General features: G+C 43.4%; 4 protein-coding genes across 8 annotated transcripts; 3 read left to right on the forward strand and 1 right to left on the reverse strand.

Annotated features, from left to right (window-relative positions):
- The first annotated feature begins 680 nt into the window (after positions 1 to 680).
- ADAT1 (adenosine deaminase tRNA specific 1) lies at positions 681 to 14,120 on the forward strand. 3 transcript variants are annotated; one of them, XM_087940783.1, is made up of 10 exons: positions 681 to 874; positions 985 to 1,053; positions 1,128 to 1,182; positions 3,139 to 3,269; positions 4,399 to 4,909; positions 5,994 to 6,139; positions 7,540 to 7,642; positions 8,755 to 8,871; positions 10,127 to 10,213; positions 11,442 to 11,769. In XM_087940783.1, exons 1-10 carry the CDS (start codon positions 721 to 723, stop codon positions 11,572 to 11,574), a joined length of 1,506 nt encoding a protein of 501 aa, XP_087796909.1. In that variant the 5' UTR covers positions 681 to 720; the 3' UTR covers positions 11,575 to 11,769. The 3 variants fall into 3 exon arrangements, with proteins under 3 accessions (XP_087796909.1, XP_026575575.1, XP_087796907.1); XM_026719790.2 differs by lacking the exon at positions 8,755 to 8,871 and having other exon boundaries at positions 7,540 to 7,639; positions 11,442 to 11,775; XM_087940781.1 differs by lacking the exons at positions 8,755 to 8,871; positions 11,442 to 11,769 and adding an exon at positions 12,948 to 14,120 and having other exon boundaries at positions 682 to 874; positions 7,540 to 7,639.
- Positions 13,752 to 15,906, reverse strand: GABARAPL2 (GABA type A receptor associated protein like 2). Its single transcript, XM_026719797.2, has 4 exons — positions 15,708 to 15,906; positions 15,570 to 15,625; positions 14,997 to 15,169; positions 13,752 to 14,245 (listed from the first exon to the last, which is right to left on the reverse strand). Exons 1-4 carry the CDS (start codon positions 15,739 to 15,741, stop codon positions 14,155 to 14,157), a joined length of 354 nt encoding a protein of 117 aa, XP_026575582.1. The 5' UTR covers positions 15,742 to 15,906; the 3' UTR covers positions 13,752 to 14,154.
- TMEM231 (transmembrane protein 231) lies at positions 15,907 to 25,029 on the forward strand. 3 transcript variants are annotated; one of them, XM_087940784.1, is made up of 7 exons: positions 15,907 to 16,069; positions 16,153 to 16,319; positions 16,494 to 16,622; positions 17,775 to 17,918; positions 19,507 to 19,588; positions 19,688 to 19,814; positions 23,045 to 25,029. In XM_087940784.1, the coding sequence occupies exons 1-7, from the start codon at positions 15,931 to 15,933 to the stop codon at positions 23,076 to 23,078; spliced, it is 822 nt and encodes a 273-aa protein (XP_087796910.1). In that variant the 5' UTR covers positions 15,907 to 15,930; the 3' UTR covers positions 23,079 to 25,029. The 3 variants fall into 3 exon arrangements, with proteins under 3 accessions (XP_087796910.1, XP_087796911.1, XP_026575579.1); XM_087940785.1 differs by lacking the exon at positions 23,045 to 25,029 and adding an exon at positions 21,157 to 21,304; XM_026719794.2 differs by lacking the exon at positions 23,045 to 25,029 and adding an exon at positions 20,200 to 20,519 and having other exon boundaries at positions 19,688 to 19,793.
- Positions 23,223 to 25,029, forward strand: CHST6 (carbohydrate sulfotransferase 6). Its single transcript, XM_026719840.2, has one exon. It carries the CDS (start codon positions 23,223 to 23,225, stop codon positions 24,405 to 24,407), a length of 1,185 nt encoding a protein of 394 aa, XP_026575625.1. The 3' UTR covers positions 24,408 to 25,029.
- Positions 25,030 to 25,773: the final 744 nt, after the last annotated feature.

The raw sequence follows: 25,773 nt of genomic DNA on the forward strand, positions 1-25,773 counted from the left end.
AAATTGCAGGAAGTAGAAAGAACACCTCTTTCAGAGAGATGGACGATTAGAAATACGAAATGTAAACAATTCCACTGTGCTCTGCTCTAGCTATTCTCCATTTGGAATACCATATCCAGTTAAAAGTAGCACAGTTCAAAATGAAGCAGGTTCTGAAGAAGGCTCACCAAGATAGGGAAGAGTCTGTAAAGCAGCCCTTTGAGAACAGTTAAAAGGATCTGGGCATGTTCAACAATCGGGAAAAGGCAACCAAGATGTTTATCAATTGCCCAGAGTGGCCACTGGGTAAGATGGGTAGTGAGCGAGCAAGATAACAAAATCTTCAAAGAGCGGAAGGATTGTCACATAGAGTAAGTGGACTTACTCTCTACTTTTAATAATTTTCATTAAAAATCTCTTCAAAATAAAATCAAAGCTACGAATAGGGAAAACTACGCCTCTCAACGTGGCTGAAACAGTTGCATTGAGCTGGCCGCGCTTCCAGCCTTGACTAGCTGCTCCCTGAAGGCGACGCCTGCATTAGGCAGCTCGCTCGGCGGGGATCGGGACGGCGCCAGCCCAGCGAGACCACCGAAAACCAGGACCGGGGCCCGCTGCCTTTAAGTGCCGGGACGCCGCCGTGTTCTTGCTTTGGGGGAACCTTTGTTCCGTCTTTGGTTCCCGCCGGAAAAGGGAGGGGCTGCACTACTGGTCCATTCCACCCTCCTTCCGCCTTGGGACATGTGGGACGCCGATGAAGTGGCGGCCGTCTGCTACCACCATTATGAAGCGCGGCTGCCGAAGCAGGGGAAGCCGGGACGCGGCACGCGCGAGTGGACTGAGTTGGCGGCAGTGCTGCGGGTGGAGCGAGCGGAAGGTGGCGGGTCGCCTCCCGGTGAGGCCCTCGGCAGGGAGTCTAGCGGCAAGCCGGGGACGGCGGGTAGGGTGCCCGGCCTGAGGGGCCGTGCTCCTCTCCCGTCGTGTAACCAGCCTTTCTCCCCTCAGCCGTGAAGGAAGTCGTGGCCATGGGAACCGGCACGAAGTGTATCGGCCAGTCCGAGATGAGGGAGACGGGTAAGCGGGGCTCGGTGGGACGCGAGGAGGGCTCCTCCGGCGCCTTCTGACCCGGCCACGCTGTTGCTTTACAGGGGACGTCCTCAACGACAGTCACGCGGAGGTGGTGGCCAAGAGAAGCTTCCAGAGGTAGTTGCGAGAGAATTGAAAACAGCGGAACTCCAAGACGTGGCCGCCGGGACGGCCTCATCCTTGGGCCGGGGCTGCCTGAAAAACAGTTTGGGAAGGCTGGGTGGTTCCTAAGGGAGCTGCCAGGAAGAGTAGTCGGGCGTCATCTGAAAGAACTCTGCCCAGTTGCTTCTCTATTTCTAGGCTAAGCCCACTTCTTGTACCCCTAAGGGGCTTGAATCTGGTTATCCGTGTGAAGGCCTCTCTTGCTTCTGCAGACACTAGATCTCAGCTAAACCTGTTTTCTCCCAGCTTCTGGCAATCATGGTTTGGAAGCATGCCGTTGCAATCATTTTGGATTCTGGTTAAGGTCTGTCTTTTGGGGCCAAATACCAAACTATCCTGTAGTTATGCTGAGAAAGAGTATCTGGTTTAACATCTGAGGGTAGGCTTGAATTTGGGCCTCCCCAGTCCTAACCCAACACTTGTACATCACAGCAACACTCATTTTTTCTACTTTCTTTTGAAGGGAGATTGATTTCTTATTGATGTTCTTCCTACCCCTTGGGGTCCCAAGCTGCTTGGGCTTTCCTCCCCACCCTGTGATCGACTGCTCACTTACCTTTGGCACCACGTCTTGAGAGCTCCACACTGCCCACACTCATAGTCATGAGGGGGCTGGAGCCCTTGTCCAGACAGGTGAAGGTCTCCCCTTCCCTGCTGAGCCCCAGCTTTTTTCACAAGTGGGCGCACCGAACTGCCCGGATTTTTCACTTGGAGCACCAAACTGCCCGGATTTCAGCAATTGCCCTACCACAGAGCTGGAGATCATGGTGTGCCTCCGCCCTGCACCATTCACTTGCTGGATGCACTGAGGCCTTTTTCAAGAGGAGCTCCTAATCAAAGCTGCTTTCTAGTTCCATTGTGTTTCTCCAGGCAGCTCAAGGCACTCTTCTTTCGTGGAGAAATGGAAAAGCTGCGTCACAAAAGGAAGAAACGCACAGGGAAACCAAAGAAGAATCCTCCAAAGTCATTGCTTCCCCCAATGTGGACCAGGAGAGACCATGCACAAGGCAACTTCCAGAAAGGACTTGCAGAAAGTTGAAAATGCTAGTCTTCCTTTGCTTTTTAATTTTAGCCCCAAGGAGGAAGCTTCCAGGCAACGGGCTTGGTCATTCTTGTTTGGTTTCCCTACTCATTTCATCCTTTTGCAACGTAACTTTTATATTTTTCCGGTGAAAGAAGAGTGTCTTGAGCTGCAGGGAGAAAGAAATATGATGGAGCTGGAAAGCAGGTTTGATTAGGACCCCCTCTTATGATTTGGAAAAGGCCTCAGAGTGCATCCGGCAAGGGAGGGGGCAGGACTGCATCCACTTATGCGAGAGGCTGTGCCTCAGAAGGGAAGGGGAGAGACCATCCCGGTGCTTCTCCATTTGGCTGGACAAGGGCTCTGGCACGCAAGGCTGCACAGGAGGCGAGCATGGGGCTCTCAGGCTTGGTGCCAAAGGAGCATGTTGTAGCATCTCTACGGTCATTCATAAGGGCGAATGACTGTTGTGGTGCAAGATATGTGACTTTGGGATCTGATTGTAAGTACTTTTGGCGGGGATGTCTTAACTGAACATTCACTAAGTGAATGTTCAAGGAATACCTGCATTGGTTTTCTAAAAGTGATATTTATTGCAGGGCATTTTTAGGAAAGGTGGATTGTAGATGAAAATAAATGTAAGTAATGCCCCCAACTACAATAATTGTCCTAAGTTATTCCTGGCAGATACCAAATTCTATTCTCAATTATTTCTGGCCAAAAGAGCTTTTTGTATTTTTATTAGTCAGTTTACCTGGCTTTTTCTTTTCATCAGCAAAAAATAAGTTTTCATAATCATTTCACGAAGTTCTGGGACTGTATTTCTCTCCCATGTCTTAAGAGTGGCATTTATTCTGTGCCTTCTAAGGATTCTATACTCTTGCCTATAGGTATCTTATTCATCAGCTTTGGCTAGCTGCTGTAGGTCAGGAACCTAGCATTTTCACCCCTGGAACCAAGAAAGGGAAATGGCTTCTCAAACCATTTATCAGCTTTGTTTTTTTCACCAGTCGCACACCTTGTAAGTATTACTGGAATAATTTCATTGACTTTCTTATATTTGAGAGAATTACTTCTCTTTCTTTAATTGACTCCTTGGTAGGCGACTTAGTACTGCTACATTTTATTTTAGTATATGTTGTGGTGGAAAGAAGGGAATTAAAGTTTAGGTAGTGGAAGAACTCAGTTTCTTAATGGGACAACGGACAATGACTGGAGAGATCATGAAAGTTATTTGGATCAGCAGTTCACTTTGATAAGTCACCTCAAAACTTCTTGAGGTCACAAAATGCGACATGCCATTACATTCTCTGCGTGGAAAGACTGAATATAAATCTTTTTTAAAAATTACAAAATGATTGATGTGTGTTTCATCTGTTGCAAATTAGGTCCTTGGTATTCTCTGAACTTGGTTGTTTTCTTGTAGACGTTTCATTACCCAAACTAGTGCACTGATGATATTACCTAGTTTGGGTAATGAAATTTTTGCAAGAAAACAAGCTCAAAGAGCACCAGGGACCCCTCATTTCAACCCTGTGCCTCAAAGGTTTTCCTTTATCTGTTGTAAATAAAATGCTGTTGGTTTGATAATTGTATATATTATTGAATAAATATATGTAAAGGTCCAGACATAGAGGGTCAAATCAGTTTAAATCTTAAAAGCTATTCCCATTTACATATGCTTTGTTTGGATATGAAATCACAGAATCATTCAAACACATTTTTATTAGAAAACTAGCCCTATAGCTAGTTTCTGGTAGATCCACTTCACTTTGTCTTTCTGAAATTTCACTGATGCTTGCAGATAATATATCTTGGCTGGTCTTACATACTCTGGCTAGAAGACTGTTAAATATGTTCATAGGAAGTGGTGGTTGCAATTCAATAGTTATTTTTTATTTATAATACTGTATTATAAATAAAAGCAGCATTGTTACTACATTCCTATTTACTAGAGAATATTTTTGTTCCTGTGCTTTTATTTCATGGAATTTAATAATGAAAGGAAATTGCCTAGGTTTCTCAGGAAATTGCATAGGTTGGCCTCTTACCAAGACACCATTCCTTATCATTAGATAATCATTCTCTGATGTTGAAAATATGCCTGTTCTTCTGTTCTTTTAAGTTGTATATTCTCCTGTTTTTTGTAGGTGGGGATGGCTCCATTATTCCAATGATGGAAATGGATGCCCATCCACGTTTGCTCCTGAGCCCAAAAAGGGCACCCAAAATGGACAGCAGTGACTGTAGGGCACAAGAGAGTTATAAAAGGGAGGCCGAAGAAACAGTCACTGGTTCCTCTCCCAAGAAACCAAGAATGGATGCTAGCAATTCTATCAGTAATTCAGAGTTTTCAGCCCTTAGAGGAACCCAAATAGTGGATCTGCATAGAACAGGGGCCAAATGTGTCAAAGGAGAAACAACGGATTCGCAAAGGCCAGGCATTGAATATCATACCATAGGGCTTCTACGGATCAAGCCAGGCCGAGGAGCCCAGACAGCCTCAATGTCTTGTAGTGATAAACTGGCACGCTGGAATGTTCTTGGCTGGCAGGGAGCACTTCTGATGCATTTCCTTCAACAGCCTATCTACCTGCCAGCTCTGGTGGTGGGTCAGTGCCCCTACAGTTGGGAAGCTCTGCACCGAGCCATCGTGGCAAGGTGAGTGAATTATAACTAGGCGACCATGATGGGACAGCACAGCACTTGCGGTTCCTCTTCTTGTTACACAAATGCAACACGATGGGATACCTTGTCCCTTTTGTAAAGCCTCTCCACATTGGAGTAGTTGTGATGGGATGGCAAGAGATGTAGTTACCTGGAAGAACAAACTGCCTCTTGAGTTTATGGAAATTATTCATGATGAAAAAGATGTATGACCTAGGCCTAAATTTTCTGCTTGCTTTTATGCTAGCAATGTCCTTGGTAACTGACATCTTAATGAATCTGGAGAGCGGTTGTTTTCAAAAATAGGTCATCCTGGTAATAGCGCTGGATGGTTTTTTCAAATTTATTTTACTTAGTCTGTCCCAACTTGTGTATAGAGAGAACCTGTTGGGCAAACCAGTAAGAAAATGAATGGATTAAGCTTTGTGCAACTGTTTTCCTTGTTGGCACAGTCTGTCTTTTTTCCTCCCCTTCACTCTGGTGGGTAAGCAACAAAACAAACATTCTGTCCTAAGCATCCTGAATTTGGAGAGGTTTTTATATTGCAAAAATGTGTGACCTTTCTATATTAAGCAAATTAAGACCATACTTATATTTTATTTGGCTATTGCTAGTCAGAACGGGTAAATTAATTGCTGAGGGACAGAGAACTGTTACTTTTCTTGTTTTCTGCTTCTCCCAAATCTTGTGCTGCTTCCAACATTTAGCAAGAATGACTTTAATAATTCTACAACTCTTCTTTACAGCTTGAAGAGTTAGAAACCTGTTTAAAATAAGCAAAGGACAAAAGTGACATGTCTCGGATCATTGATTGTCTCGCTTCCGTTGCCATTTTTTTAACTGCTGTGAAACTCATGACTTGGCCTAGCCTTAGTCTGTCTCTGTCTGTAAAATTAGCTCTGTATGCAAAATCTTCCCTATTCTGAGGATCTGTAAACACTAATATAGAGGATGTGGCCAGAATATGTTTGCTTTTTTACACCAAATGGATGACCTTTTGTTATTGCTGAACAAAAGGCAAGATTGGCAGTAAACAAGTCTAATATAAATATTACATTATTCCTCTCCTCCTTCCTAGGTGTCATCTAGTCTCACATTTGCCAGATGGTTTCCAGGTTCAAGAGTTGAAAATTCTACAGTCCCGGCTAGGTTTCATCCATAGTCGTGAAGCAGCCAAATCTGGCCATGTTCTAGGACAAGGAAAGTTAGTGTCCTGTGGCACAGGTAAATATCATAGAAGGAATATGAAGGGGGTGAATTTGTGAGACTTCTCTTTTGCCCTTTCACATCCTTGCTTATTAGGATAGTGAGCTGTGGTGAGCTGGTGTGTTGTGGGAACTGCATTTTTGGTCCGTTACAAAAGCTGTGCAAGCTGAGGCTGGGTCTTTGAGCAAATTCCTATAACGATCACTTCCAGTGGTGTCACTGTGACATAGGAAAGACAACTGATGAGCTAGGAGGAGAAGGCTTGATTAATGACAAAGAAGGTGGTGAATTTTTATCTTTCACATACATGTTGCATGTGCACTTACCTAATAAACCTCTTACTAGTTGATGAACTGATTCTTGATTGATACTTTATTTACTTTGTACACTGCCTGATTCCCAACAGCTGTGGGTACTTCATAAAAACAAAACTACAAAACAAGAATGCTGCAATAAAGAAGGAACGGAAAGAGCAAAATGGGGCAGCAACAAAATACACTTACCCCTCCAAAGAGGCTTACCTATCCTAGCCAAAGTCCTGTTCAAAGAACCCAATCTTTGGGGTCCTTTGAAATGCCAGTAGGGTGGAAACCATCCGGATGTGGGGGGAACTTCATTCCAGAGGGCAAGTGCTATGGCAGAGGAGGTGCACTTTCAGAATCCTGGCATTGTTGAATTGAAGGAAACTAAATTATGCCAAGCCTGCCTGATCACAGCAGCCCGGGAGATAGGCAGTCCCTCACATAGGTGAAGTCGCAGTCAGTTCTGGGAACTTCAAAAGGGTCTTGGAAATCAGTTATTCTGAACCACTAGTTAATAGAACTGTGTGGTGAGTCTAGACCTTGAAAGAAGGAAGGTCCTTATCTTGGCAACAATCAGATAAAGCTTAAACCCAGGCCAAGAAAATGGTTTAGAAAACTTCTTACGCCATCCCCTTAATTCTCATGAAGGTAAAAGGAAGTAGCACATTTGGACTTGCAAGATTTTGTTACTGTAGCAGTTATAATAAAAATAGCTACATAGCATCTATTTTTTAGCCTGGTATTTATAGTACTGACCGGTTATGAGAGTGACTTTACTTCTAAGCCTACTTTCTAAGAAAACTGTAATCTGAATCTTATGTAAAGTTATGAAAGAAGCTCATGGTCCTTGGATACTGTCCGAGATGGGGTGTTGCTTGAAAATTATACTAAAGCCCCTGTGGAAAAGGTTAAATCCTATAAGAAGGAACCTATAAGATTCCTAGCACTGTAAGAGTTGAAGGAAGGGATTTCTGGAAAAGCTGGTGAAATAGGAGATTTCCTGAACTGTAGAAGCAAAATCATACTGTGTGGGTCATCAGTCTGAAGGAATTGTTTTGCAGCAATAGAGATAGCCACTGTTTCTTTGAAAATAACCTCTCTAACCCCATTTTCCAGCTATCAGTTGGAGTGCTGTTCCAGAGCATCCATTAGATGTCACTTCACATGGTTTTAAACAAGGGACTTCCAAGAAAAGGATTGGGAGCTTAGCATCCAGGTATATGTTTCCTGCTAAGATTTGAGTGTTCTGGCTGTCAATACTTCATCCTGGATCTCTTTTGAAAAAAAAATATTTGAATGATTTGCTTATTGTTTGGTTTCTTGCAGAGTAGTTTGAGGGTCTTATGTGTAAATTTGACATTTACAATCTGACTTTAAAGCATGGCTCTGAAAATCCATGCTGTTGGACTTAGAGAGCTTCAGTAATTTAAGATTGGAAAATCACAGAATGGTTTCTTTTTTAAAACAAACCATTCTCTGTTGAAAATGCCTTCCTTTTCTCTTGCCCCTGCTGTTCATGCTGTTGCAGAGACTGGGCAATGTTTTAGTAGCCAGGGACTTCCTGATTTTCCCTCCAATTTCTGTAGGGGCATGACTTGAAGTCCTAGTGTCACCTGAGTGAATACAGCCAATTTTGAGTGGTAAATTTAGGAGTACATTTTGGCCCCTTGAAACCCACATTGGGGAAAATAACGGCGCATGGGATTAGTAGAAGTGTGTTAAGGAGATTAAATGAAGACTTCCATTCTGTTTTGCCTCTTAAATCTTCTGAGTGAACAAGGCCGAAGTTTTCAACTGGTTAGTGCTGGTAAGTGAACTGGGGAATGTAAAATAGATGGGGTGCAAGTATGGGGAGTTGTTTCCTCCGCCTGTTATAAAAGAATTGGAAAACGGCCATCACCTTGGCAAAATGTCCTAAGAAGGGTTAGAATTCAGATTGTGAAATTCTGAAGAGTTTATGAGACTACTGCCTGAGATAATTCGGTGCAATAGGATGAGCTTCTGGCTAGGCTGTGGTCCACTTATCGATGATACCCTGAAGTTTTGCCAGCAACTGTGGCTGGCAACTTCATAGGTGGAAGTGGTCTGCTTTGTAACACACTTGTGATTGGCGCTGGCCTGACTGAAAGTCAATATATATAGATTAAGTCAGTTGATTAAAGAAAGAAACTATAAACGCACTCTTAGTATTCTTTGTCCTTATTTGGTGATTTTGGATTCAAGTTATAGTTATTAAATATTTGCTTGACAACAGATGGATTTTTAATTTCCTGTTGTATGTGCTTGACTTATTACTTAGGCATGTCATGTGCCTCTTCTTGCCAACAAATCCTTGTCTGCCTTGGCTCTGCCTAGAGAGCAATGGACGTGTCCTTCTTGCAGTTCAATAGAACCAGCCACTCGAATGGCAAAACAGGGGATCTTTGGGTTGATTGAGAAAAAGCAGAGGTTGGAGCAAATGCTTTAAAGCCTTGCATGAGCTAACAAGTGACTTTTGCTGATTGTTTTCTGGAGGAGGGGATAAGCCATGCTGATTGTATGGTGATCACTTCTTCCTAGGACAGTCATATAACATAAATTGCAATTACTTCCTCCCACATAGGGTTTGTTTATGACAAAGCAATTAATAAAAGTGTGCATTTAATAAGGAACGAATTCACCTGAAGCTATACCGCATTATATGGTATGAATTCCTATAAACTTTGCAGCTGTAAAACGATTTGTGCAAAGGTCTAAAGTCATTTGAGAGCATATAGGGAAGTGATAAAGCAGCAAGGCTCAAAGAGTGTTTATATGCCTTTGTGTTGCACTTTGGTGTTTTTTTTACTGGCAACTTTGCAGAAGACAGAAACTAATAATTAACTTTGAGAGGACAGAGTTTGACCCGGAAGATGAACTAGGTAGAACTAGGTTAGCAAATTTGAGTAGTTTTTATAGGATAAAAGTTCCATCTGATCACTAGGAGGAAAGCTTTTTGATTAATGGATAGTAGAAATGTGCATTTTTACTGCTTAGAGAATGAGTATAGTTTGTCAGAAACTGTAAAATTGTAAGCAATCTGTTAATCAACATGTGCAGTCTGTGAGTGAGCGAGCATCTAAGGGATATTTTGTCCCAAATGTCATTCTGGAGAGGGTATTTGTGATTGTTAAGAGTTAATATATTGCCTTGATGATTCATAGTCAATTGGTAATCATCTGCAATACTCATGGTTAACACTGAAAGTGTCACAGCAGGAGTTGGATTTGATGCATGCAAGATCTATCCACCACCCAGTCAATACCAGACTATCTATAAATGGATCCTTCAGTAACAGGGTGATGCCTACAGTTACTTGATGTTACTAAGCACAAATATCACCAGTGTGTGTCATTTCTATACCCTCCAAAATCATTTGGACCAAATATATGTGGCATATATTAGTATAATACACCTGATATTTGATTATGAACTATGAGGTTTAGGAACAGTTAAAAATAAATCAACAGTGATTAAATGAGTACCTTTTGGTAAAGCATTCAGATACTGGATTCTCTTGGAGTCAGCCAACCACACCAGTTTGATTCCCCAATATCAATTCTCTTGGTAGCTGGGCATCTTGTAGAGAAACACAAATATTGGAATAGTTATTGTTGTGGTCTTTTGCTATGGGAATTTACCAGAAAGTATATCTGACTGGAACTTGCTCTGCTCTTACTGACAGGTCTCGAATTTGCAGAATGGAACTTTTCCATGCTTTTCTAGAGGTGGTGGCCAGCATTCCTCTGAAAAACCTACCAGAAACTCTCACGTAAGACTTTTACTTTTCGTAAGACTTTTACTTTTCCCAAGACTTGTTATGATATCACCTTATTCTCTTCTCAGATCATGGTCATTTCAGAGTTTCTTTCTCCTATATTTAACGCATCCACTTTTTGGTTTTCAATTGCTGTGCATTGCATGTTTTGCTCTGTTTGCTGTTTTGGACCCAAATGTGCACATTAAGGCTTTAAAGATCAGTTTCTTTATACTGTGTCTTCCCTGTTGGGAGTGCTGCTTTGCCTCATGCCCACAGCAGCCTAGCTTTTCTTGTCTCTTACCATCCCAAATCTACCCGATAGAGCAGTAAGTCTTTCTAAGGGGTTGACTTTGGGTATGATGGAGTGATAGTGCATTCCTTTTGGTCATGTGCTATTCATGTTTTCACTATGCCTGCCTTTTTCAAAAATATTTTTCGAAACTATCACTTGCCCTGGACACATTTCCATGGTGAGCAGGCAGCTACTTTCTGCTTTATATTAGCACGAGATTAGATGAAATCTAAACTACCGAAGATAGAGGATTTTATTTTATTTTTTCTGCTCTTGAGAAGGCAGATATTTTTTTTTGTAGTCCTTGAAGGTTGACAACTGCCACTTTCAATACAGATAGTTCTTGAGTTACAATGGCAGTTAGGGCTGGAATTTACATTGCTAAGCAATGTGATAACCATCCTGGCTATCCCCATTGCCATTATTAAGCAAGGACCTTGTGTGATGGCAACTTGCAGTTTCATGCTGGCTTCCAAGAAGTAGAGTCAATGGGAAAGTTGACAGGAAGCCACAAGTCTCGGTAGCTCACAAACAGGTTGCTATACAGGCGAGTTATGCAGTGTTAGGCAAGGGTCACAGCTAATAAAACGTGAGTGTAAATAAATCTAAATTAGGAAGTATTTTGAAAACCTTAGGTGCCCCTGTAGAGCTTTTCTTCTCAAACTTTAGTGAAACTGAGCCTGCTTTTGTCCACCTTCAGTTTCTTTTCGAGGCAGTGAACACTCACCCCGGATTAAGGCCCTATTCTGTAGTTTTTTTCTGTGCAAGAGGCAGAACTGCCAGTGAGCTTTCCCCCTATATACAGTAACATCTTTTAGCAAACAGATGGTTGCAGCTTTTGGTAAGGCCCCAAGTCTGCTACGAAAGGGTAGTGTTGAATGGTTTTCCATCCACGCCTTGAGCCAGAGAGCAGAAGAGTTCATCCCAAGTGTCACTTGCTCTCTTTAGAGCCAAGAGACTGCGGACATACTGGGAGTACAAAGAAGCTGCTGCTTCATACCAAGAGGCATGGAAGGAACTGCGTAGTCAGGCCTTTGGTGCCTGGGTGAGGAGCAGCCGCCATTACCAGTGTTTCACATGAAGGAGGAACAGAGTGACCGTATCTGACTATCACTTATGCATCTCTCAGCTGTTCGGCACCATTAATGTTTTTTTTTTAAAAAAAAAAATCATAGCCAATACAAAGAACATGTCAGTGCTTTTGGCACTATTCCTCTGAAAGTAATGTTTTCCTCCAAAACACATTGGGAAGATTTTGGAATAAAGTATATGTACTCCTTTCCTTCTGCTTGGCTGAGTGTTTATATTCTGTTGATCCACAATTTTTGGTGAAAATTTGAGGCTACACACATCCCCATCCTGAAAACAGGACAACATTCTGAATTTGCAAAGAAGGCATATACAGTTTTTCTTGCTGCCCTCTGGACTTGGAAGCTTAATAATACTATAATAACTCTCGCCCCCCACACCCCTTCAATATTTACTCCCTGGATTGTTCTTTCTCCATGGTGGTTTTAAGAATATAATTTTTGACAGAGCCTTAATGAATTGTGATCACCGTTACCAGCCTGTACTATCATATTGCCACTGTGATAGTAATGTGGGATTGTAATAGGGGATGTTCACTTATCAAGAGGCTGCAAACTTCAGAGTTGTGATTACTGTAAAGACTAACAACATGAAATGAAATAGGTTCTCTCAAACCTCCAAACTCAAAAGCGGTCCCAATCTCAAACTGATATGCAGCAGGATACTAATGAACAGATAGTGACAGATTTGAGGAAGATCAAACAAAAATTGGAGTGTATATTGTATCCATGTACCTTAGAAATATTCCTTATTTACAAGAACTTCTAGTAGTATTGGTGGAAAATCAAGTTATATTACCATTGCTGTAATTATCAAGTTAGAAGGCTACAAGATTTGATGGAATATATTTGGAAATATAGCAAGTAACAGAAGAATCAGTAAAGTCTGTAGAGTCAAACCATATTAGCAAATCTGGAGCTCACAGATTGTTAGAGGTTGGTTGACGTATCAGTATTAAAGAAGACTTAAGTAACTGTGCAAACTATCGTATAGTTCCTTAACGCTTAGAATGAGTTCAGTTTAGAGTCCTGCATGAAAAAAGAAAGTCCAGATGTTAAGCTGACCCTAGGGAAAAAATGGGAACAGACATTGTTGCTGATGCACACAGTCTAATTGAGAAAGTTTTAAAAATAACCAAAAACAGTCAATATGTTTCAATGACTATGGAAAGGTGTGCAATTGTGTCAACTAAGTCAAGCTGTGGAATGTCCTTAGGAAGAATTCCAAAACAATATTTGTCTTCATGTGAAACGCACAGGGTAGGAAATGACAATCCAGATTGCGAAACAGACTGGTTTTAGTTTGGGTTAAGGACAAGGACAGAGACAACAAAGATGATGACCCTGATTCCAAATTTCCTCCCAGCCCGAGAGTGCTACACTCCCAAGAAAGATCTGCATGACCTGCAGCCAGGGCAATCCTGTTCTTCACTGCCTGCACTCAGCACAGGCTTCGTTTAAAAAGCATCATTGCCAGCCTTTCTCTGAGAAATCTCCTTGGAACCAGCAACAGTTGATGATCTGCCTTTGGATTTTTTGGAATGTGAACTGTGACTTGATGCACCTTTTCCTTTCGTCTTGGACTAAGCGCACTAAAGTTAGTAATTAGAATTTGGAACTGTGGTTGTGTGCAGACAGAACCAGTTAGCCCTGCTTCTGAGTTAAGACAGGATAAAACTTACACATGTGTAACTTGAGATAGAATATATATTGAAAAGATGAGATTACAATTTAATTACAAATACCAATTTAAGGGCAACAAGGATAGCAAGCAGCTTTAGAGTGCTTTAGACAATGAACACTGAATAGTTTCAGCTTTGACTGGCCTATCAACTAAAGGAATGGGCAGTTAGGATATATAGCAGACTAGTAGTTGGTAGGGTAAAATGAAGTCATTGGTACATATGCACAAATGAAACCAGTTGCCTCAAGTAGGGGGGAAGAGTTTCAGGCAGAGATGCTATATTTAAGATAAAATGATCGACTATTCAGCTGAATAAATCAACAATTTAAGGTTCATCTCCTACAGGAGTAAAAATAATTTTGCAACCTCCCTAGGGTGTCCCTGAATGATTTTATATTGTCTGAAAAATGTCTTTGTATGCTTAATCTTATAATGCTATTTTTTTTTAAAAAAAAGAAAACTGAAATACAAAGCAATATTGCAAAATTTTTGTGACAGTAACTTTAATTGTTGCTTCTTAAGCAAAATTCAATAAAAGCAACACGCTAACCAAGATAAACATATCAGCATCCTTAGGGTAATACAGAAACTGCCATTTCTATGAAACTGTAATTATGCTAATATTTAATTTCAAAATCCCTCTCCCATCATCATCTACGGTTGCATCCGTATTTGAATGTCATTAAATATGTCCCAGCGGAAAGGATGCAATAAAATTTACAGCTATGGTTATACGTGTAATGGAAAAATAAAATTTTATAAATTACTAAGCTAACCAACAAAAATCTATCTATATATTAAATCAACCCAGTGACAAATGAAAAATGCCCCTCAGGGTCATGATGAAGAACAAGAGGCTATTTACAAAGCAGCAGAGATGGAGATGAAATCAGAAACCAAAGGTGTTTTCTCCACTGTAAGCCACGTACAAGAAGCCATCCTCATCTTTCTCCTTCTCATAAAGCTGTCCCATGGTTAAACTGTAAGAAAAAAAAACAAAGCAGCAAGAAAACCATCACATACTAACAAAGGGGGAATGTGCAAATCAAAAAGCAGGGAGGATGGATGAGAGTGAGGAATGAGTAACCCTGTCAACTAAGCTTTGCTGCCTGTTGAACTTTAAACGTATGAATTTGGATACCTTGTTAAACATACATTAAGACTTAAGCTTTTTTCCACTTGACTGTCTCTGCCTAGAAAAACCATAGAGAGCAGAAATTTGAGATGGTTAGCTTTTTTGTATTTTGGTGCAAAGTGAAAAAAATTGGGAAGTAACAGAAAACAAGGTCCTGTATAGTGGATTAAATAGTGCAGTAGACTGAAAATGGAAACTTGATAACAGTTTCCTTAAATTAACCCCTACCCTGATCTGATTTTCATGTACAAGGATTGGCAAGTGGTGCATATCCTACCCTGATATCTTGACTCCCACAATCTTACGCCACTAACTATATTGGCTAGAACTAATAGTTGAGTTCCCATTGTAAGCACTTTGCACAGGAACAGGGACATCAAAACCAAACATTAATTATTGTGAAATGTTAATAGAATTTAACCTAAACATCATCTAGGAAATGTAAGCTCTAGCTAATTGAGAGAAGAAACCTCTTCTACTTTAGGAAGTGGCTTCATCTACTATCCAAGATTTTATGGGAGGACTCCACAAGTTCCAGAAATGAAAAGCCAACTTTTGTCCTATTACTACACACAACCCACCCACGAAAACCTCACCTAGACTGGGGGACAGTCTTGTCTACAAAGAGAAATATGGCCTTCTCGGAGGGCAACTGGATCCGCTTCCTGATGATCCACATAAACTGAGCCACGGTTATGTCCGAGGGAACCAGGTACTTCCTCTTGTCGATGTCCACAATCTGAGATCCCGAGACCTTTTCCACGATCACCTGCATCGAGACGGAGGAAATTTATCTCGGCCAGCATCCCTCCCCCCACCCACCGCCCGGCCTTCCTTCAGCCCCGCCACTGAAGCGCCGGGAAGGGGAGACGAGCAGCGGCTCCAGTCGCGTGTTTGCCCGAAAGAAACACGGGCGCGTCAGTTTTTCTAGGGACGATCCACCGGGGGAAAGGGTCCTGGCGCCTCCCGTTCCCTGGGAAAGAAGGGCCTGCCAGTCTTAGCGGAGCCCTCCGCCCCCATGACGGGCCGCTGCCGGGAGGCTCGGGGCGGAGCCTGCGGAAAATAACAAGGCCGCCGACGTCCGGCCTGGGCACCCCGGGGCCCCCTCGAGCGCCCCTCAGGCGGCCTCTGCCCTCGAGCGAAGCCCGCTTGCCGTTCCGCCGACTCACCGGGACGCGGTCGGGGTACTTGGCCCGGATCTTGGCGGACTCCACGCACCGATGCTCTGCGGAGAAGACGAGGAGAACCGCGTCAGTCGGCCGAGCCCGGCCCCCGCCCCGCCCCTCCGCCCGGCGCGGCCCGCTTACCCAGCGCGTGGTCCTCCTTGAACATCCACTTCATGGTCGGGCGAGGCGGGCGGCGAGTGGGCAAATTGGGCCTGTCGTCTTCAGCAGCTCCTCGGCAGCCGCAGCAGCCCCTCTGCGCACGGGGGGCGGGACTTCCGCCGACGCTCACGCGGGCGCCCCCTCCGCCGCGGCGATTGGCTGGCAGGGCGGCGCGTCCGTCGCCGTGGAGACGCGCAGCGGCGGCATGGCCTGGCTGGAGGTGGCGGCGGGCTGCGACGGGTGGCGTGGGCGAGTCCGGCTGTGCTCCCTGGCGGCGCTGGGGCTACTGCTGCTGGGGGCACTCACCTACGTGCCGCCCCTGTTGGTGGCCTACCGAAGCCACGGTGGGTTCGGCGGAGGGGGCGCCCCGGGCAGGACTGTCGCTCGCCCGCCCGTCCGGTCTCACTCGCTCTCTGTCTCCGCGCAGGCTTCTGGCTCTCGCGGAGCAGTTACGCCGAGCAGCCCAGCGTCCGCTTCCGGCACGAAGTGCTCCTGGCCGCGCTGACGGATAGCGGCGGCGGGCCGGTGGGCTGGAGTTCCTTCGCCGCCTTCAACCGCCTGCTGGGCACCCGGTTGCGCGTCCCGCTCGTCTCGGTACGGCGGGGGCGAGGGTGGGGGCGGGGGGCGAGCCGTTGCCGTGGCGGCGGGGACCGAGTCCCCCTCCGGAAAGCGCCGGGGCCGGAGTCCGCGTGGTTGCCCGTCCGCCATCTGTGGAGTGGGGGGGCAGCCGTAGACGGAGATCTTCCAAATGTTTCTTCTGTGTTCCAGGCTCGGGAGGAAGACTCTAACCAAGATGGAGTAACGGACCTGCTCCGTTTCCAGCTGGAGCTTCCACTGCTCCCCTCGGAACGAGTGGTGGGGATTCAGCTCTTGCTGACTTTCTCCTACGAGTTACATGTGAGTGTCCTCAAGCGGCAGCAGGGAGGGTCTCCCCAGCAGCCCTTTAGATGTGAGGACGATCGGGCCTTTCCCTGGTCTTCGTTTGAAGCAGAACAACGTTTCTGTGCCGTTAGGCAGAACCGAAGGCCTTTAGCTTCAGCGGAAAGTGAGATGGGCAGAAAAACTGCTTTGCTGAAAAGGAACCTGTTGCATAACTATCAAGCGATAGAAACATGTACTGATGAACAGTATTGTTGATTATCAGAGGCTCTGGATAGCTAATTATCATTTCCCTCCTCCCAAACGGAGTGATAAAGCAGAGCCAGTTTGGTCTGGTGAAAGCTAGAAGCCAGGACACCCTGAGTTCTAGTCCTGCCATAGGCACAAAAGCTGCCTGAGTGACTTTGGATCCGTCACTGTCTCAGCCTAACTTACCTAATAGGGTATTTGGTATGGAGAAAATAGGAGAAGGAAGGAGCATTGTGTGTGTTGGCTGCCTGGAGTTATTTATAAAAATAATAAAGGTGGGATATAAATAAATAATGTAGAGTGCAGGTCTGGAGAGAATCTGAGCAGGGAACTTAATAGTTACAGTACTCAGGATACTCAGTTTGAGAAAAGACTAGATAAACAAAACAATGCATAATCTAGGAAAAATTAACATGGGAGCATTTTTAGCAGAATACCGAAACGCTTTCATGCAATAAAATTGAATAGTGGGAAAATTAGAATGGATAAAGGGAACTCTATTGATTGGTGCCAATTGGGGTAGTTTAAAAGGCAGTCGTATTTACAGAGGACAGTGCTTCCTATATATAATGCAGCAGGGAGTGTGGTTTATACAGTATATCTAAATGCTTTTTTCTGAGGAAATGTGCAGCTCTGTTCATGTCCTATATTGAGTTTGTCTTGAGATTGGTATTGAAATAGAAAAGTTGTGGATTGTACATCTTTTAAAATGTCCTTGCACCATAAATTTAAAAATTGCAAGCACTTCTATTTTTGCAGATTCTTTAAATCTTTGGGAATTCTATATATAGCTGCTTGGTCTAACTAATAGACTGTATAGTTCTCAGTAGTTCTAATCCTATTTTTTGTGATGTGATGCTAAGATTGTGGCATAACAACTCTCTCCCCATCTTTCTGTTTTATTTGCTGCTCTCATTTCAGAGAATGTCCACCTTTGTGATGCAGTGCATGGCTTTTTTGCAGTCTTTTTCCCCTGTGCCAGGATCACAGGTGTTTGTAAACGGAGATCTCAAACTTCATCAGAGGCAGCCCCTTCACCATGCTGGGCTGGATAGCAGATATAATGTGAGTGTTGTCTCTCTTATCTCACTTTTTTCAGCTGGTTCTGTTGTCCTTTAACTATTTTTTTCTTCTGCAACTGCTCTGGCTGAAATTATGTTTGAATTTCTGAACTGAGAGATTTTTTTCAGAATATTTATCGATAATAACTGTTGTCTAGTTTAGTGATCACAATTGGGATTGGCAACTTGGTTGTTAAAGGAAGAAGTAGCTAAGTAAAATTGAGATTATGATTACAATTTACTTCAGGCTTACTTTTTAAAAATGTTAATTTTAAAGATAAAAAAACTGAAGGAGAAAAAAGTATTGGTAGATGCAAAATTAAAAAGAAAGCAAAGTCATAAAAACATATAATCTCCCTCCTTAAAAAGAATGTTATTTGGATGCATATATATTGCTCAAAAAAATAAAGGGAACACAAAAATAAGACATCCTAGATCTGAATGAATGAAATATTCTTATTAAATATTTTGTTCATTACATAGTTGAAAGTGCTGACAACAAACTCACACAAAAATTATGAATGGAAATCAAATTTAGCAACCCATGTAGGTCTGGATTTGGAGTTACACTCAAAATTAAAGTGGAAAAAAACACTACAGGCTGATCCAACTTTGATGTGATGTCCTTCAAACAAGTCAAAATGAGGCTCAGTAGTGTGTGTGGCCTCCACGTGCCTGTATGACCTCCCTACAACACCTGGGCATGCTCCTGATGAGGTGGCAGATGGTCTCCTGAGGGATCTCCTCCCACACCTGGACTAAAGCATCCCCGACTCCGGGACAGTCTGGTGCAACGTGGCATTGGTGGATGAAGCGAGACATAATGTCCCAGATGTGCTCAATTGGATTCAGGTCTGGGGAACGGGCGGTCCAGTCCATGGCATCAATGCCTTCGTCTTGCAGGAACTGCTGACACACTCCAGCCACATGAGGTCTAGCATTGTCTCGCATTAGGAGGAACCCAGGGCCAACCGCACCAGCATATGGTCTCTCAAGGGGTCTGAGGATCTCATCACGGTACTTAATGGCAGTCAGGCTACCTCTGGCGAGCACATGGAGGGCTGCGCGGCCCCCTAAAGAAATGCCACCCCAAACCATTACTGACCCCCTGCCAAACGGTCATGCTGGAGGATGTTGCAGGCAGCAGAACGTTCTCCATGGCGCCTCCAGCCCCTGTCATGTCTGTCACATGTGCTCAGTGTGAACCTGCTTTCATCTGTGAAGAGCACAGGGCGCCAGTGGCGAATTTGCCAATCTTGGTGTTCTCTGGCAAACGCCAAACATCCTGCACGGTGTCGGGCTGTAAGCACAACCCCCACCTGTGGACGTCGGGCCCTCATACCAACCTCATGGAGTCTGTTTCTGACCGTTTGTATCCCACCCTGTGTAATCACAGAAAGGCTTTTTGTTTATATGAAACCAAGTCTTTTTACCCAGTAAAGTATTACAAGAATACAAGTTAATCCAACATTAAAAACCTGTATGGTATCATATCACTTGTTATATGCCTAAAAATATTCATCAAGTGTTCTGATGCAAGTTAACAATTAGTAAGATCCTGTGTCCAATGCAAAATTCTCTCACTATGACAGGTATCTGTGATCAATAGTACAAGTCCTTTTGCCCAAGATTATGATTTTGTGAACATTGTTGAAACATATCAGAAGAGGAATGGTGAGTTTTCACAGAAGTTCTAAGTTTTTGTACGCAAGATGTTTCTGGTCTTTCTCAGATCATTTGCCTTAATATTAATTACAATTATTTCCTTTACAGTTACAACAGTTTTGTCTGGTCCCAGTCCCATTTGGGTGACTGGAAGATCACCAGATCAACCATTTGTGATCCAGGCCTTCATCCATTATCCAACGGAATTGATTGTATATCCTTTGGCTACCAGTTGGTAATATGGTTTTGGTTCTTTGAATGATGGTTTATGGCACTTGGCCTCAACCACTAATACAACTATGGCTGTTGTATCAAGATTTGTAGCTTACCTAACATTAGGTAGCTATGTAAGAAAAATGCCATGAAACTCAAACAGGATATATCTCTAGAGAATATTTCTAGTATTTAAAAAGAAAGTGTAAAAGTTTTATGGTACATTTTATATTGATCTGGGGGAAAGGAGATCTTGGGGATTCTCATTTCTTGACTGTCCCTGGCCACTCTTGAGAAGAGGTGGGATGCTTCCCAGTTCACATTACTAGCAAAAGAATCGGAAGTACACATCCTTGCCTTTGCATGAAGATGCTTCAGATTCCAAATACTCCTTGACTTTTTAGTACATATCAGCCAGGCTTCTGGGAGATGGTGAAATTTGCCTGGATGCAGTACATTAGCATCCTCCTGATTTTTTTGTGGATTTTTGAAAGGATAAAAATCTTCCTTCTTCGAAATCAAGTGCTGAACATGGTGCCGATGTCTCCACTTCCCCCACTGTTGTCCCATAAAGAGCACAGATCCTGACCAAGCCTGCACAGGAAAAAGAACTTTGCTCTCGGTGGCTTCCACTGCTTTGCATTTGGAAGATGAGGCTTTCCACAAGTTGGGTGTATATATTATTTTGCAAAGTTTATCGGTGGATCCTCAGTATAGATTTTCTTTGCTGTCCTATTTTTATAAATCTCATTGTTGTTATGATTATCAGATGGCATATCAACTAGAATCCATACCGTGACAAGATAAACAATTTAATGAAAGTTATACAAATGAGTTTTGGTACATAACTGAATCCCAATCTTGATGGCAAAGTCCTCTAAAAGGAATTAACTACAGAAACAAAAAGAGTTCTCAATTCTTTGAAAAGACAGATTTTCTCTGCAAGAATACCGAAATAAAGAACACCTTTGTTCTTTTTCCTTTCAGTTTGCGAAATCCCAAGGAGAAAATCAAGGGAATAAGAGCCATCATCAGCCAGGAGCTGATATTGTCCCAGAAAGTTTGAGTTCTTTCACCTGGCAAGCAAGTCCAATGAACCATGCCAGATAGATGGATAGGGAAAAAAACTTACAGGCAAATAAAAGGGTTACTCTGAAGCAAGTTCCAATTGCACCCTTGCTTGGAGCAGACCTTTTATATACCATTTTGAAAGCATTGTCATGGAAACACATAACATCATTGACCAGTCATTAAGAGCAGTATCACGCATAGTTAGTCGGTGGGCATAGTAACTCAGTTTAATGAAAGGTTACAAGATACGTTAAAGGGTAGATTGAAACCTTTTGTCTTATCGATCTTTTCAGTAACAACATTCCTAAGTAATTTGGTACCACGGTCTCATCCAGCATGCTAGGGAGCCAAGGATTCCCGAATAGAGGAAGACAGACGGTTTTTAACTCAAGAGCATTGTTATTTCTGCCTGTAAAAAATGTTCAGCGCTGCATAGCTGCATGTGGGTAGATGCATAACGATTATCTTTTAGAACTGAGTGCAACACAATTTTATTTTAATGTATGCTGGTTAGTGTACATTTAAAGTGACAAAAGTTTTTATTCTCTATTATATTAAAACATTTCAACTCGTTGCAAGTTGAGACCAGGCCAGAACCATTCCATCCTTATCCCTTTGTGCTAAGCAATAAACAGCACTTTAATATGTGACTGTTTATTAAGATATAAAGGTAATTGGATTAAGGCTAAATAAATTGGGCCACGAGCCATTTTTTGCCAAACTTCCTCATCCCTTGCAAACATCAGCAATAAAGAAGAAAGCAGAACTTCTCCCACAGAACTTTGGGTGTCGCCTGGTGAGGCTGCTTTTGTCGATTTAAGAATTGGGGTGGGGGAAGCTTCCTTTTCTCAACTGGCTGTGAGGTAAACGCCGCTTCTCATCACGGAGAGGTTCTGCCAGCCCCTTTAACTCCTGCACCGAGAGGTTCGCTGCCGCGGGACGGCCGGCTGCGGTGGGGCTGGAGGGAGGGAGCCTGTTTATTGGGCACTGCAGTCGGCCTCCTCTCCAGTCCAGGTGGGAAGAAGCTGCCCCCCGTCTCCACCCTCCTTAGGGCCAGTGCCTGATTGGCGCCTCCCACGCTGACGCCCCCCGCCCAAGCCCCCTCCTCCCAGCAGCCGTAGGGGAAAGGCCACGTCTGAATGCCGCTCATTCTACGCGGAGCCGGCGCTGCAGCCTCATCTTCCTGCCACCTCCGGACTAGCCGCGACCTCGTTAGTCGCCCACCGGCAGATACCGAGGTTAGGGGCGGGATGGGCTGGGGCCAGGCGGGTGTACCGGCTGGAAAAGTCGTGGCGCGCCTTCTTCCTCCGACCGGGACGGGGAGCTTCCTCCCCGCGGGTATCTATCCCATCAGCTAGGTTAGCAGAGGCGCTGGCGGACAGTCGCGCGTGCAGGACCGGGCGCCTTGCACGGCTGCCGAGCGTCTGAGTAGGGACCGGGAAGAGCGTCCGCACCAGGGCCTCGGCGCCGGCCGGCACAATTCTCAACAGCTGCGCTATTGCAAGCGCGGAATCCCCCTCCGCTCCGCGATTTTAGGCTAAATTTCAGGGCAGGGCGGGGCCGACTTCTGAATCCCAAACCTTCTAGTGGGAACGGCTGTAGCTAAAACGAGCCCCCTCCCTTCAAAAACAGTCGTGGAGAGATTTTTGCGCAGGAACAATGTGAAGAGTTTCCCCGCAATAGCAGTTAGGCTTCTGTACCGCTTCATAGTGCTTTCCAGCCCTCTCGGGGCACTTTACAGAGCCAGCCTCTTGTCCCCAACAATCTGGGTCCAGGTTTTAGCTCGGAAGGATGGAAGGCCGAGTCAACCTTGAGCAGGTCAGCATGGAAGGAATCAAACTTCTGGCAATATGAGCAGAGTTAGCCTGCAATACTGCATTCTAACCACTGCGCCACCATGCGTTTGAAAATCTTGTACCCAAGAAAAATATTCTTGTCAAAATCTTGTACCCAAAGAGCAATTATTTCCCTTTTGTATTTTACAAAAACATAAACCGCAAACTCTTAAGTGTGTTCACTCCCGTAATATTAGAGAGAGGCTGAATTATGTCCATATCAATTTTAAGGCTGTATAAAGGAAGTGATACTTGCATTGTTGCTAGAGTAAATAATCCATAGAAATTGTAATAGCAGAATTATTGTATAGCTTGTTTATTAACACCCCATACACATTTCTTTTAGCTTGTCTCATCATTGTGGATCCATGACACAGTAATCTGGGATTCTCCATACAATTCATTTATCCACCCCCAATCTGTAATTTGCAAAACTGCTAAAGCATAATTCCATCAAACTGATGCTATAAAAAGTGGTGATCCCCTTCTCTCCATCATTCCAGTCGTACTCAGCTTCACCCAGGATGCTGAGGCTCCGCCTTTCTAATGCCACAATTGCAATTATCTTGGCAATCCAGACAGGATTTCTAGTCTTTCTATATACTCAACAAGGTGGCTTCCTTCCTCAGTCTATGGAAAAACCTGCTCAGGTGCACATCCTCATCCTTTCGTCTTGGAGGTCAGGCTCTTCCTTTGTGGGGCAACTCTTCAGTCAGCATCCCAATGTCTTCTATCTAATGGAGCCAGCCTGGCACGTGTGGGCAACCATGTACCAAAATAGCGCCAAAGTCTTGCACATGGCAGTGCGGGATCTCATCAGGTCCGTCTTCAAGTGTGACATGTCAGTGTTTGATGCCTACATGCCCTGGAAGAGAAACAGAAATTTGTCTGATCTGTTCCAGTGGGCTGTGAGCCGGGCATTATGTACAACACCTGCTTGTGAATTCTTTCAACGGACTGATATTACTGGGGAAAGTGCTTGCAAAACTCTCTGCGGCAAGTATCCTTTCAGTAAAGCGGAAGAGGCCTGCAAGACCTATAGCCACATTGTCCTAAAGGAAGTCCGTTTCTTTGACCTCAAAGTCCTCTATCCACTCCTCGCTGACCCCTCGCTGAACCTCAAAATCATCCATCTAGTCCGTGACCCCAGGGCTGTCCTGAAATCTCGGGAACAATCTGTCAAAGCCCTCGCCCGTGACAATGGAATAATTCTGGGTATAAACAGCAGCAGAGCGGATGACGGTGGATTTAAAGTCCTGCAGGAGATTTGTAGAAGCCACATTCAGATCTACGAAACAGCTAGTCAGAAGTCTCCATTATTTTTAAAAGATCGTTATTTATTGATCCGATTTGAAGACATCGTGCGGGATCCTTTAATGGAAATTACTGCAATGTATACATTTACAGATCTTCTATTGACCCCAAAACTTGAAAATTGGATCTATAATATTACACACGGACAAGGACCGAGTAAGAAGAAAGAAGCTTTCCAGATCACTTCTCGAGATGCAATCAATGTTTCTCAGGCATGGAGAAATGTTCTTTCATTTCAGAAAGTCCAAAAAGTGCAAGAAGTTTGTAGAGGTGCTTTAAATATACTCGGTTATCAATTTGTAAATTCTGAGAAAGAGCAGAAAGATTTGTCTTTAGATCTAATATTACCACATCGGAGAACCCAATTTCGCTGGGCATTGTTTCGTGAAAACTAGATCAAATAACTTGAAAAGATTTGTTGGTGTCAGTACATCCGAGTTCTCTTAGAACTTCATTTTATCAAACCAAGGAATTGTATGTTTTTTGCATTTGCCTAACTTCCAGACTAGCCTCATAAAATAACATTACAAGAAATTACTGTTCATCTGCGCACAGTTATAATTTTGATATGCTATCAAACACCACCTTGCCTTTTGTTTTTCTAAGCTCTCTTTCATACGCAGGACTGCAATATTACCGATACAGAATCACGCTTGTTTGGAGAGGTTGGGAATTTGTCACTCTGAAATGTTAATGCACTCAAACTTCTACGTACCCCAGGGAACAACGGGCATAGAAATCCAGAGATCAGAAGGATTTATTTCATTACATAAAACTATTGTCTCTGCATTTATTACACTCCTATTTTTTGGGACACAGGCATCCCTGATTACCTATCATAGTGAGATTAGTTCCTAAGAACAAAAAATGTTTTTTTTTTTGCTATATAGTTTGAAATCAATATTCCCGAATCAATATTATCGGGCATATTTTTATCATATTGAAAGTAGCAGTATCCCAGACCAAGCAGATGAATATTGCAAATGTGTGCAGTTTATTTATGTTATATGCTAGCATTAACAAATGGGGCCGACACCACAGATCATTTGCAAAAAACGTGCATGTTTAGTTTCTCACATTATCTATGCAGATACTCTAGTAATCTCTCTCTACTACCTCTGTCTGCACTAGGCTTTGGGATGCACTAGGAACTGGGAATAAAACATAATTTAGATTGGAGGAGGAAGAGGAGGAGGGGGAGGGGAGGAGTGGCAAATATGGGGTTGGCAGATGGGAAAGTCTTAAAAAGAACTCAGGAGGTTCATGGGAAAAGAAGGGGATTGGAAGCAGAGATGACAGTTGGCAGCTAAAATGATCAACATACACTTAATTCTAACAGCCGTTGAAGATTGATTTTAATTTAGAGAAAAGAGAGCCGGTCGTGCTTGAACAGAGGGGGTTCTGTTTCTGCTGAAGGCTTGTTACTTCTTATCTTTTGATAAGTAACTGAAAAAAATATAATATTAAATTTAAATCTCACTAAACATTAAATGTAATCATAACTCAGTTAACGCCAATCAAAATCACATTAATTTCTGTTTGTTCCATCATCAAGGCAGCTTTAATTGGTATAACTAGGATGGAGAATTCTAAGCTAAGGGATCACCGCAATTCCCATCAATCTTAGATGTTGGAATAAATTACAAATGAAAAGTTTTGGCAGAAGCAAAGTTTTAGCACCTGGGTAAATGCTGGAGAACAGGGGAAGAAGAGCCTTTCTCTGAAGACCACCTTTCCCACTTTGGGACACAGCAGGAGAGA

This window comes from Pseudonaja textilis, chromosome 11 (genome assembly GCF_049901715.1).
Source record: "Pseudonaja textilis isolate UNSWEBS1 chromosome 11, rPseTex1.2, whole genome shotgun sequence".
NCBI lineage: Eukaryota > Metazoa > Chordata > Lepidosauria > Squamata > Elapidae > Pseudonaja > Pseudonaja textilis.

What these genes read in the sequence shown, in the direction of transcription:
- TMEM231 (XM_026719794.2), top strand. Translation starts at nt 15,931, where the DNA reads ATGGCCTGGCTGGAGGTGGCGGCGGGCTGCGACGGGTGGCGTGGGCGA. An exon ending in CTTTCTCCTACGAGTTACAT is followed by an intron (nt 16,623 to 17,774) that starts GTGAGTGTCCTC and finishes CTCTCATTTCAG; the next exon opens with AGAATGTCCACCTTTGTGAT. An exon ending in AACATATCAGAAGAGGAATG is followed by an intron (nt 19,589 to 19,687) that starts GTGAGTTTTCAC and finishes TTTCCTTTACAG; the next exon opens with TTACAACAGTTTTGTCTGGT.
- ADAT1 (XM_087940783.1), top strand. Translation starts at nt 721, where the DNA reads ATGTGGGACGCCGATGAAGTGGCGGCCGTCTGCTACCACCATTATGAA. An exon ending in AGGTGGCGGGTCGCCTCCCG is followed by an intron (nt 875 to 984) that starts GTGAGGCCCTCG and finishes TTCTCCCCTCAG; the next exon opens with CCGTGAAGGAAGTCGTGGCC. An exon ending in AACCTACCAGAAACTCTCAC is followed by an intron (nt 10,214 to 11,441) that starts GTAAGACTTTTA and finishes TGCTCTCTTTAG; the next exon opens with AGCCAAGAGACTGCGGACAT.
- GABARAPL2 (XM_026719797.2), bottom strand. Translation starts at nt 15,741, where the DNA reads ATGAAGTGGATGTTCAAGGAGGACCACGCGCTGG. An exon ending in CAAGGAGGACCACGCGCTGG is followed by an intron (nt 15,626 to 15,707) that starts GTAAGCGGGCCG and finishes TCTTCTCCGCAG; the next exon opens with AGCATCGGTGCGTGGAGTCC. An exon ending in AAGACTGTCCCCCAGTCTAG is followed by an intron (nt 14,246 to 14,996) that starts GTGAGGTTTTCG and finishes TTTTTCTTACAG; the next exon opens with TTTAACCATGGGACAGCTTT.
- CHST6 (XM_026719840.2), top strand. Translation starts at nt 23,223, where the DNA reads ATGCTGAGGCTCCGCCTTTCTAATGCCACAATTGCAATTATCTTGGCA.